The 12,387-nt window shown below is 41.7% G+C and overlaps 1 protein-coding gene across 1 annotated transcript in view; it reads right to left on the reverse strand.

Annotated features, from left to right (window-relative positions):
* Nucleotides 1-342: 342 nt before the first annotated feature.
* Nucleotides 343-12,387, reverse strand: part of ZNF367 (zinc finger protein 367) — a 33,619-nt gene continuing 21,574 nt past the window's right edge. The window contains exons 3-5 of the mRNA XM_033236655.1: nt 10,104-10,223; nt 7,390-7,528; nt 343-2,872 (exon numbers count right to left, since the gene is read on the reverse strand). Coding sequence (XP_033092546.1) covers nt 2,650-2,872; nt 7,390-7,528; nt 10,104-10,223 — 482 coding nt within the window. The 3' untranslated portion in view covers nt 343-2,649. The remainder of the gene's footprint in view (nt 2,873-7,389; nt 7,529-10,103; nt 10,224-12,387) is intronic.

Below are 12,387 nucleotides of genomic sequence, written 5' to 3' on the forward strand. Positions count from 1 at the left end.
GTAAGTGAAATGAAATCCTAGTTCCTTATTACCCTAATTTAAGGCCTGGGAATGTGGTGGCAATAGTTCAATACCTATCCACAGCAGTGTATTTTTAACACTGTAGTAATGAACCAGATGAGGAAGTTAAATATCTATAACCTTAAAGGCCATAATTTAAGTAAGAAAAAGCAATCCACACTGTACTTACAACTATGCAAACATGTACCGAAATAATACTGATGGCTGAATATAAGGCTGTAGGTAATGTTTCTGTCTTTTAAAATTTTTTATATCATGATTATTATATTTTTGATAGGAAAACAAATTATAAAGGCTTAAAGAATGGCTGCGTACTTTAAATTTTAAATTAAAATAAATTTTTATTCAAAGCATCTTTTAAAATTACAGCATGTTTATTCTTATGCTGTTAACTCTGCCAAACTACAACTCAGCCATATGAAGCATAAAACACTTCAAAAATTTGAATGTAAACCACATTTTTTAAAACAAAAAGCAGTCTTAACACACCTCAAATTTTAGATACCAATGTATTTTCCCAAGTATATAGCTTATATCAAAAAAGAACATTTTAAATGTTTCTCTAGTAAATAGTTGTAATAATTTCTTAAACTGTTGCAATTATACAAATAAAAAATGTTTATGAAAAAACTATTAGAGTTGACAAAAGCTGACTGGAGATACAAGGAAAAACCCTTACTTTTGAAGGCCTTAAATGTTATCATCTGTGAATTGGCAAATATTGTATTTGAAAAATTCTTACTACCCTTCCTTCTTTAAGTTAAGTTGATCAAAGTTCAAATTTCCCAAGACTGATGAGTGTTGTTTTTAGTTCATTAAATCACATATTTGAAAGCAAAAATTCTAGAGGAAATGCTGAAACACAAACCGAGACAATTCAGATGCTGTAGTCTCTCTTACCAGCTTATAAGTGCTCCAAATTAAAATTCTATATACCACATTACAAACAAAATTCTTAGACCATTACAAATATAAATTCTCTTATTACAAAAAAATCCCTAAAGATTTGCAATTTACTGTACAGAGGAATTACATTTTTAAAGTATGTCCTCGTCATACACATTATTTGTAACTATCGTATCTTCTTTCATACTTTTTCTCCTCTTCAAGACATTTACATGCCTCCCCTTCCCCGTGGCTACATATTTTAAACTATCTGTGTCCTATGACACATTGGGATTTCTGGATAAAGAAGCCTACTTTCTACTGTTTAAACTACATCTGTAGGAACCCCTTCAACTCAAAAAAGCTAAAAAGGCACTGAAGAGCCTGTATTTCCCTCTATTACTCTGAGTTTTACTCCAATTAAGCAATCTATAAATTACCATGCTATGCATGTCATTTAGTTCTGTTTAGAACAAAAGCCAAAATGATGGAAGTTTTGCCTACATAAAGGAGGTGTTCTGCTCAGCTCTTGATTTTTCTGTTCATGCTTCAGTACATAAAGTGGTGTTTAATAACTTTATTTGGAAAAATGGCTTAAAACCACCACACAAGTTAACACACTTGCAGTTAAAACTATTTCAGAAGCCTACTTATTTGAGTAGCTAATATTTTCTGCAGTGTTTAAACTGATAGCTAAATTTAGTGAACACAAAATAGCTTGGCATGTTACTCTGAAGTAAAGCAAGAAGGTGGCTTTATGCACTGAAAATATAAATATGGAGGCTTCCATTTGCTAATAATTCTAAACAAGCAGTAAAATTAAAATGTAGTGTTTGCTAATAAAAGATCTAAAACATTTCACTACAAAACAACCCTGTAGGTGTCCCGTTAGTAAAAATCCAAATCTCATTACAGGGCCCTTAATATGTGTTTTTAAAATTACCAATTACTATGTTACCTAGACTTTGCAAGATTAATCACTCAATTTCAGCAAATGAGAAATATGAAATGTGCAAAAGTTCCCAAGTTAACTTGCTAGGGATGACAAGTGCTTTTCAAACTTAAACATTATACTGAGTTGTAAAGCCCCAGAAAGATAGAATAAGACTGATTTTGCTCCAATTTCAAAAACTCTGAACTATTATGCATCTTACCAAGATCCTCAAATATCTATTTTCTTCTAAGTCCATTACTTAGAACATCTTCCAAAATAGTCAGCCTCCCATTTCTCTAGCCTTAGTGGGCACAGTATTTTGCAATTAAAATGATCTATCTTACATCTTTTATACTTTCTTGCTTGCGTCAGTGTTTACAGTATTGTCAAACAGACTCATATATATTGTTAAAAATGATCTTATAAATAATCTGTTTCAAACTTCTTTGGCTATTTGTACCATTCCATTTTTCAAACAAGTGTCTTATTCAGAAAGTGCTTCCTGTGAGAACTGCTTCCAATGAATGCATTAAACTTGCAAAATCTAGCTTCCCACAATATGTAGTTTTCTACCCTGTATTGTGCAGTCCATATTTACAAAATATTTTAAACTTTACAACAAATTCATTTCCATATTAAAAAAGTGCATTTCTCTCTCACCCCATATTCTGGGGCAATAACATTCTTCATACATTTCTACAGAATAGCAGCCTATGATAAGCAAATAAGGTGCTTAGCTTATGCCCAAGGATCTACTTTTTAAGTACGCTGGGCAGTACTTTTGTACAGTGGAAGAGTCAGTGTCCAGGCTACTGTCGGAGTGGTGCCCCAGTCAGGTTGGCAAGCTCTATGAGTGCGAGGGCTCCGTGCAGGCGCTCCCGCTGCTCCTGCAGCCGGCGCTGGGCCCCTCTCTTCTCGTCATCCTCCTCATCAGACTGAAGGTATTCCAGAGGGTCCTGCTGCTCCTGATCAGCCTTCTGAGCCAGCTTGCCTTTCAAGGTGGGGGTGCGCTGTTCTCTCATTTCCCAATACCTATGTGAAATGCAGCCACATTAGTTACGTGGCAGACATGAAATTTCCAAATGTTTACTTTTCTTTTAAAAAGTTCCGAACCACAGTATTACTTTTATGTGGTTCAGTTTCTAAAGTTATAAAGTGATTTAACATACATTTCTTATTTATAGAGGAAAGAAACTGAAGTTCAACGAGGTTAAGAGACATGCTCGGGTTTCCATAATAAACCTGGCAGTTCTAGATCTTTTACTCACTCTCAAATCACATAGTTTTTGTCATTAAACTATCGCTGCCTTAAAAAGCCTGTGTGAAACGGACTAGAGTAAAATACAGAAATAGTAGAAAAGTCTTTTTTTTTTTTTTTTTTGAGGCGGAGTCTTGCTCTGTCGCCCGGACTGGAGCGCAGTGGCTGGATCTCAGCTCACTGCAAGCTCCGCCTCCCGGGTTTACGCCATTCTCCTGCCTCAGCCTCCCGAGTAGCTGGGACTACAGGCGCCCGCCACCTCGCCTGGCTAGTTTTTGTATTTTTAGTAGAGACGGGGTTTCACCGTGTTAGCCAAGATGGTCTCGATCTCCTGACCTCGTGATCCGCCCGTCTCGGCCTCCCAAAGTGCTGGGATTACAGGCTTGAGCCACCGCGCCCGGCCGAAAAGTCTTTAGAAACTTATTTATCCTATCTACAGAGGGATGGTAACTTCTGACAGCGTTAACGCTGTAAAATATTCAACCCGCAAACTATGACAAAGTAATTAACATCTGTGACACAGTGTTTATTCGAAAACTTAAAAACACTGCCCTTATTCTATTACACGGCCAGCTGATGGTTTACAAGAGAAAATGCAAATGCTCAACTCTTTGGTAACTAAAGAAATGCATATTTAGGCCGGACGCAGTGGCTTACGCCTGTCATCCTAGCACATTGGGAGGCTGAGGCGGGCAGATCATTTGAGGTCAAGAGTTGAAAACCAGCCTGGCTAACATGGCGAAACCCCTTCTCTACTAAAAATACAAAAAAATTAGCCGGGCGTGGTGGCAGGCACCTGTAATCCCAGATACTCCAGAGGCTGAGGCAGGAGAATCACTTGAACCCGGGAGGTGGAGGCTGCAGCAAGCCGAAGTTGGGCTGCTGCACTCCATCCAGGGCGACAGAGCGAGACTCCGTCTCAAAAAAAAAAAGAAAAAGAAATGCATATTTAAATGATAGTAACAGATCATACAAAACTGTCCATACAAAGCCTTGTATATTAATGTTTGTAGTAGCTTTATCTGTAATAGCCAAAAATAACCCAAATGCCCATCAACGAGTGAATAAACAAACTACATTTGTATAAAATCACTATTTTATAGTGATAGCAGATCAGTATTGTATCGGGGGAAGGGGAACAGGGAGGAATGTGTGGTTCAGTTCACAGAGAGACACGAGGAAACTTGAAAATGATGGATATGTTCACCATCTTGATTGTGGAGATGGTTTCACAGTATATACATATCAAAATGTATCAAACTGTATACTTTAAAATGTATCAAATTGTACACTTTAAATGTATCATAATTTCTTATATGTTACTTATATACCAACAAAGCTGTTTTCATTTATTTACTTTTATTTTATTTTTTGAGACAGAGTCTGACTTTTGTCACCCAGGATGGAGGGCAGTGGAACAATCTCGGCTCACTGCAACCTCTGCCTCCTGGGTTCAAGCTATTCTTGTGCCTTAGCCTCCTGAGTAGCTGGAATTACAGGGGTCCACCACCATGCCTGGCTTTTTTTTTTGAGACAGAGTTTCACTCTTCTTGCCCAGGCTAGAGTGCAATGCCAGGGTTTTACCATGTTGGCCAGGCTGGTCTCGAACTCCCGACCTCAGGTGATCCGCCAGCCTCAGCCTCCCAAAGGGCTGGGATTACAGGCGTGAACCACCATGCCTGGCCTGTATTTTTAGTAGAGACGGGGTCTTGCCATTTAGCCAGGCTGATCTTGAACTCCTGACCTCAGGTGATCCACCCACCTTGGCCAAAGTGCTGGGAATACAGGCGTGAGCCACCACACCCAGCCCCAACAAAGCTGTTTTTAAAATTACATACAAAAAATAATAATACAACTACCAAATTTCAGGAAATCCAGACTACTCAAAGTGGAAAAGTTTTGGCAATGCCCACAGAGGTCTAAAAAAAGAAGTGCAAATTGTTTAGTATGACTTGAAGGATGACTAGAAAAGGAGAATGCAAAAGATAAGTTCAGCAAGTCAGGAGGAACCAGGTAATGAAGGACTTTGAATTCCATAATAAAGGGTTTAGGCTTTAGACTGAGGATCATACTGACATTTTAGAAAGATCCCTCTGGCAGCAGCATGGAAAATGGATTGAGAGCATTCGAGTGGCTGAATTTGAGTTAGTAAGGAGGTAGATGTCATAACTTGATCACTGACTAGACAGGAGAAAGACAAGGAGGCGAGGTGCGGTGGCTCATGCCTGTAATCCCAACACTTTGGGAGGCCAAGGCAGCTGAATCACTTGAGGCCAGGAGTTTGAGACCAGCGTGGGCAACATGGCAAGACCCCGTCTCTACAAATAACTTAAAAATTAGCTGGGTGTGGTGGCACACACCTGTGGTCCCAGCTACTCAGGGGGCTGAAGTGGGATCACTTGAGCCTAGGAGGTCGAGGCTCAATCCTGCTACTATAGTTCAGCCTTGACAACAGAGTAAGACTCTGTCTCAGGGGAAAAAAAAAAAAAAAAAAAGACAAGGATGATCAGTAAGCTTCTGGCTGGGGCACAATTAGAAATAATGGGGCAGTAGGAGCCAACCAGGAGAAAGAGGAAGGGAGGAAGTGATGGAGATATTTAGTTTAAGATGCCCCTAGAGGCTGGGCGCGGTGGCTCACGCTTGTAATCCCAGCACTTAGGGAGGCCGAGGTGGGCAGATTACGAGGTCAGGAGATCCAGACCACAGTGAAACCCCGTCTCTACTAAAAATACAAAAAATTAGCCGGGCGTGGTGGCAGGCGCCTGTAGTCCCAGCTACTCAGGAGGCTGAGGCAGGAGAATGGCGTGAACCCAGGAGGCGGAGCTTGCAGTGAGCCAAGATGGTGCCACTGCACTCCAGCCTGGGCTACAGAGCGAGACTGTCTCCAAAAAAAAAAAAAAAAAGGATGCCCCTAGAATAGCCCATCTAAACAGACAATTTCTATGACAGTGCTAACAAATTTCCCTGGACTTGAATAATCAAGTAGTATTTCCAGATTCCATTATCTAATTCTCATGTATTTTTATCCAAACAAAACAGAGTTTATCCCTTCAAATATTTATCAAGGCCCAGAAGCTATGCTAGGCCCTAGGCTTACCGTAATAAACAAGACAAATATCCCTGCCCCGGGAAGCTTTCCGTCTGGCAGGGAAGGTATATAACAAACACATAAATGTGTGATGGATGTTTTGAAAAGGAAAATGAAAGCATCTGTTAAGTGGGTCTCAGCCCGTTTGTTGCTGAGCGGGTCAGGGAGGCCTTCCTGAGTAAGAGATGAAGGTGAGCAAGAGGCTAAGCCAAGTGGGGAGCGAGTGCTCCACGCAGAGGAAGCAGGGTGCACACAGGCCCTGACACAAAGGCACCTGTGTTGAGAAACCCGCAGCCCAGCATGGCAGGGGACAGTTGCCTTATCAGAGGGAGGCAGGGCTGCGGCAGCACAGCTAGGAATCCTGGACTTTACCCTAAGCAGCCAGTGAAGGCTTGGAAGAGGCCTGAGCAGCTGCTGCTGGCTTGTGTACAGCAGACAGGTCCTTCAACCAAAATATCCTTAGAGAAATTCTTTTATGCTGGCCCTTGTTGCCACTGGAAAAAATTAAATTGATGTTTTTGGAACTTCACCTAAGAAGAACCACTAACATCTATTCCTGGTTTTTTGTTTTTGTTTTCGTTTTTTTTGTTTTTTTGAGACAGGGTCTCACTCTGTCACCCAGGCTGGAGTACAGGAGTGCAGTGGGGCCATTTCAGCTCACTGCAATCTCCGCCTCTCAGGCTCAAGCGATTCTCCTGCCTCAGTCTCCTGAGTAGCTGGGATTACAGGCGCGCACCACTACTGCCCAGGTAATTTTTGTATTTTTAGTAAAGATGGGGTTTCACTAAGTTAGCCAGACTGTTCTCAAACGCCTGACCTCAGGTGATCCACCCGCCTTGGCAGTCTAACCCTATTTTAATTGGCAGATAGCTAACGCTAACATAAAGAAAATGAAGAGGGGTTGCATTCATGACAAATGAAATAAAATACATATAAAACATTCTTTCAAAATGGGAAAACTCTTCCTTTTAAAATAAACTGTGGTCTGGGCACTCCAATTATATTGTAATTTTCTATCACACACAGATCCTAAGATCCTAATACCACTCATAACAATGTTATAGAAAATCAGGGGTCATTTCTAATTCTGTTATAAAGTGTGTATAAATGCAGCTTATTTAAAATGAGAGGAGTGTCCAAGTCCCTAACATGGCCCAGCCCGCGCTGCGCTCCTCACGGCAGACTAAAGGCAGCACTCCTGACCTCGCCAGCCACTCGGCCGCGGCCTTGTTGTCAGCAGCCTGATGTTTGCTGAGTGTGTCCGTGGGCTCCTCTCTCTTCAGCCTGGCGTAGGGGTGCTTCGGACAGTGGCGGTTTGCATGGGTGAATCTGCTCAGGCAGCCTTCAAAACACAAGGTTAACACCTGTCAGGATCTGCACATCCAGCACACAAACATGTGGAAAACATTCAGTTTCACTGGTATCCAGAAAAGTCAATGAATACAGTGAAATTTAGGATTTATAATTTGGAGGAGAAAACAATCAAACCAGCGCAGTCTCATGCTAGAGCAGGGACGGGAAGACAGTCATATTTTGGTCATGGCCATGTGTGTCCAACACCATTGGAAAGTGATTTATCAGCATGAGTTCAAAATGTTGAAAATGGCGGGGCGTAGCAGCTCAAGCCTGTAATCCCAGCACTTCAGGAGGCCGAGGCAGGCGGATCACGAGGTCAGGAGTGAAGAGACCAGCTTGGCCAACATGGCAAAACGCCATCTCTACTAAAAATACAAAAATTAGTCGGGCGTGGTGGCCTCTGCCTGTAATCCCAGCTACTCAGGAGGGTGAGGCAGGAGAATGGCTTGAACCTGGGAGGTGGAGGTTGCAGTCAGCCGAGATCAACCACTGCACTCCAGCCTGGGTGACAGAGCAAGACTCCATCGCGGGGGTGGGTTGCAGTTCAAAACCTCAGATCCGGGAATTCCATTTGTGGAATCTTATCATAAGGAAGCATCCCGAAAGACGAACAAAGCTACAAGTGTGAAAACATTCCTGTCAGCTTTGTTGGTAACAAGAACATTTAAAAAACAAATATTCAGGCCAGGTGCAGTGGCTCATGCCTATAATCCCAGCACTTTGGGAGGCCGAGGCGGGTGGATCACCTGAGGTCAGCAGTTCAAAACCAGCCTGGCCAACATGGTCCCCCATCTCTAAAAATACAAAAATTGGCTGGGCACGGTGGCTCAAGCCTGTAATCCCAGCACTTTGGGAGGCCGAGACGGGCGGATCACGAGGTCAGGAGATCGAGACCATCCTGGCTAACACGGTGAAACCCCGTCTCTACTAAAAATAAAAATACAAAAAACTAGCCAGGCGAGGTGGCGGGCGCCTGTAGTCCCAGCTACTCGGGAGGCTGAGGCAGGAGAATGGCGTGAACCCGGGAGGCGGAGCTTGCAGTGAGCTGAGATCCGGCCACTGCACTCCAGCCTGGGCAACAGAGCGAGACTCCGTCTCAAAAAAAAAAAAAAAAATACAAAAATTAGCCGGACGTGGTGGCACACACCTGTAATCCCAGCTACTCCAGAGGCTGAGGCAGGAGAATTGCTTGAACTCAGGAAGCAGAGGTTGCAGTGAGCCGAGATCGTGCCACTGCACTCCAGCCTGGGTGACAAGTGAGCCTCCGTCTCAAAACAATAAAAATAAATAAATAAATAAATAATTGCCGGGCGCAGTGGCTCATGCCCGTAATCCCAGCACTTTGGGAGGCCAAGGCAGGCAGATCACCTGTGGTCGGGAGTTTAAGACCAACCTGACCAACATGGAGAAACCCTATCTCTACTAGAACTACAAAATTAACTGGTCATGGTGGCGCATGCCTGTAATCTCAGCTACTTGGGAGGCTGCGGCAGCCAAATCGCTTGAACCCGGGAGGCAGAAGTTGCAGTGAGCTGAGATGGCGCCATTGCACTCCAGCCTGGGCAACAAGAGCAAAACTCCGTCTCAAAAAATAAATATTCATTATTCAACATAGAGGAAACCATTGTGTATAGGCTTAAGCAAACTTGCTAGATGAAAAGTTTCCAGACCTTTGCAACACGTGTAATAATCAAGAAAATTACAGAGCAACAGGACAGACTGCACTGAACTTCAAATATACTGTAACTGCATACAAATGTGCATCTTTAGAAACTGATAAAAGATTAAGAAAATCACTTAGGATAATATGCTTACTTCAGTTTAATTAAAAAGTTTAAAAAGTTGCTCCAAAGGATGTATTTACATTTACAGATTTTTCTACTGCCTACAACTGGATATAGTATGTTTAATTGCCCTTTAAGGTTTCATCAAAAAGGATTACTGTATTTTAAAATCAATCATTTCTTAAGCCAGGCACAGAAAGACAAACATCACTTGTTCTCGCTTATTTGTGGGATCTAAATATCAAAACAATTGAACTCATGGAGATAGAGAGCAGAACAATGGTTACCAGAGGCTGGGAAGGGGAGCTGGGGGATGAAGGGAAGGTAGAGATGGTTAATAGGTACCAAAAATAGAAAGAATGGCTAAGACCTAGTATTTTATAGCACAAGGTGACTATAGTCAATAATTTAACTGTACATTCTAAAATAACTTAAGAGTATAACGGGATACTTTGTAACACAAAGGACCCATGCTTGAGGGGGTGGATAGCCCATTTACCATGTCAGGATTCAGCACTGCGTGTCTGTATCAAGTATCTCATATACCCCATCAATATGTATACCTACTATGTACCCACAAAAAACCAACAAATTTTTAAAATCAGTCATTTCTGAGAAATTCAGCATGTATCACAATTATCAAAGAAGAAAGCTTATAAAGTTTGATAAAATTTATATTAAAAAATCTTTCCCCTCAAAAAAATTCAACGAAAAGATATTTTAACTGTTAAGTCACAACAACTAGTTACTACGTAAACTTAACTTCTAACACCATACCATTTTCTGAACAGACGAAAGGCTTCTCTCCGGTGTGAAGACGCTGATGTGTCTTGAGCTGTCCACTTTGAACAAAGGCTTTTCCACAGTCTGGATAGTCACACAGATAGGGCCTCTCACCTAAGGAGACAGATGTTAGATGTGGTGTCTGAGATAATAAGGCCAGAAGAGCAGGGGGACGGGAGAGAATCAGCCTTTATATAGGTCATGACTCCCAATCACAATAAAACATGTCACGGTCCCTGCGGAGCTGCAGGTGGAAATGCTAATGGCAGCACTTGGGTGGCATCAAGCGCCTTATCTGCTGGGGAACACAATCTATTCTTTAGGCCTTGAGGTTATCATCTTGAGTTTATCCCAGACTTTTTCTCCCTCATACTCCAAATCACTAGATCTTGCTGGTTCTTCACTATGTCTTCCACCCACTCCTGCCTTCCCATTCAGCTTCCCCTGGTCAGACGGGCAGCCCTCCCGCTAGGAGGAACCCTCCGACAGCCTCCTGGCCGGCCTCTCGTTTCTCCACCTGCACAGCACTCCCAGAGTAGCTGGCATAGAAGTCTGCTTTTGTCATACCAAGTAGCCCCTGAACCACCCCCAAATCCTATTACACACCTTGAACAACTAAAAATTATCTGCCGACTTTTAAATGGTCCTCTAAGATCGGCAGTCTAGGCAATCTCAGCAACGTCATTAGCTACTGGGGTTAAGGGGCAGAGTTGATCCTTACTTCCCTCCTGGAGAATCATTCCAGCCAGGAGGCAGTTCCTCATCTTGTTCTCATCCTTGAAAATCCAAGTTTCTCTGCCCATTCAAATCTTCCCAATCCTGTAGGCTCTCAATGAGATTGAGAGATCCCCAAATAACTGAATTCTTCTTATCTACCTCCAAATAATTGAACTTTGTATACCTTCATTAACTTGGGGTCCTGTGTTGTTTATGTGTCATGGCAGTCTCCTGCAAAGATTCCTAGCACCTTAGACTTCACTTAAATTCCTATACACAACACAGTGCTAGGCTCAAGTGCTGAAAAATTTGTTCAATGATAATTAAACATTATTTATTGAAAAAAACATTATTTAATCAACAATTATACATTGGGTTGCATTTTCCAATATAACTCAAAGAACAATAACAAGTTCTCCCTAAATTTATCATTATTTAAAGACATACTAAGTGGTTGTGATAGTTGAATACAAGTTAAAATAAAACACAGATACAGGGAGATTGTTTAAAATAGTAACGGAAAAGCTTTTTACAAAATATACTAATAGGGCTCAACTACCCCTTAGGGATCCTCCTTTCAGTTCCCTGATGTGCAGATGTCTAGGCTGATGCCTGGGGTATCAGGTGACACAGTGAGGTAGTGGTGAGGACGGCAGTCAGCCCTTCCTTCATTCAGCCACATAGTGTTGAATCTTACCCCCAATGGCAACTCTACGGCCTGCAAACCAGTTATCTGGGGGATATTTTAGAATATTTACATTGAAAAAAATACATAAAAATTCTCAAAATTAGAATGTTTCATTAAGTAATCATTTTACTAATAGTATCTAAAGTCAAAACTTCTAGATACCTTAGTTTACAATGATTCAAAATTCAAACATTACCCCTTTCCAGGGATTTAACTTAAAAGAACCTCTTTTCTATCGTATCATTTAAATATATATTTTCAAAAACCGCAAGTTAAAAAAAAGTGAGAAACAGGCGAGCACCGTAAACATGGTGGAAAAAAATAGGGGACTGAGGGTTACGAGCTTAAGTTCTAAACCAGTACTGCCCAATGAAAGACAGTATGAACCCCTTCTAGAAGGTACATTAGAAAAAGTAAAGAGAAAGAAGTGAAATTAATGTTTTTTTTTTTTTTGAGATTGAGTTTCGCTCTTGTTACCCAGGCTGGAGTGCAATGGCACCATCTCGGCTCACCGCAACCTCCGCCTTCCGGGTTCAAGCGATTCTCCTGCCTCAGCTTCCTGAGTAGCTGGGATTACAGGCATTTGCCGCGCCCGGCTAATTTTGTATTTTTAGTAGAGATGAGGTTTCTTCATGTTGGCAAGGCTGGTCTTGAACTCCTGACCTCAGGTGATCTGCCCGCCTCGGCCTCCCAAAGTGCTGGGATTACAGGCATGAGCCACCCACCCGGCCATGAAATTAATTTTAATAATATATTTTATTTAATCCAATTTATCTAAAAGTGTCATTTCAATATATAATCAACAGTAAAAATTATTCACTCTTTTTTTCATATTAAGGGTATGTTATATTTACTGCCCATCTCAATTTAGAC

Source organism: Trachypithecus francoisi, unplaced genomic scaffold (assembly GCF_009764315.1).
Source record: "Trachypithecus francoisi isolate TF-2019V2 unplaced genomic scaffold, Tfra_2.0 Lachesis_group16, whole genome shotgun sequence".
Classification (NCBI taxonomy): Eukaryota; Metazoa; Chordata; class Mammalia; order Primates; family Cercopithecidae; genus Trachypithecus; species Trachypithecus francoisi.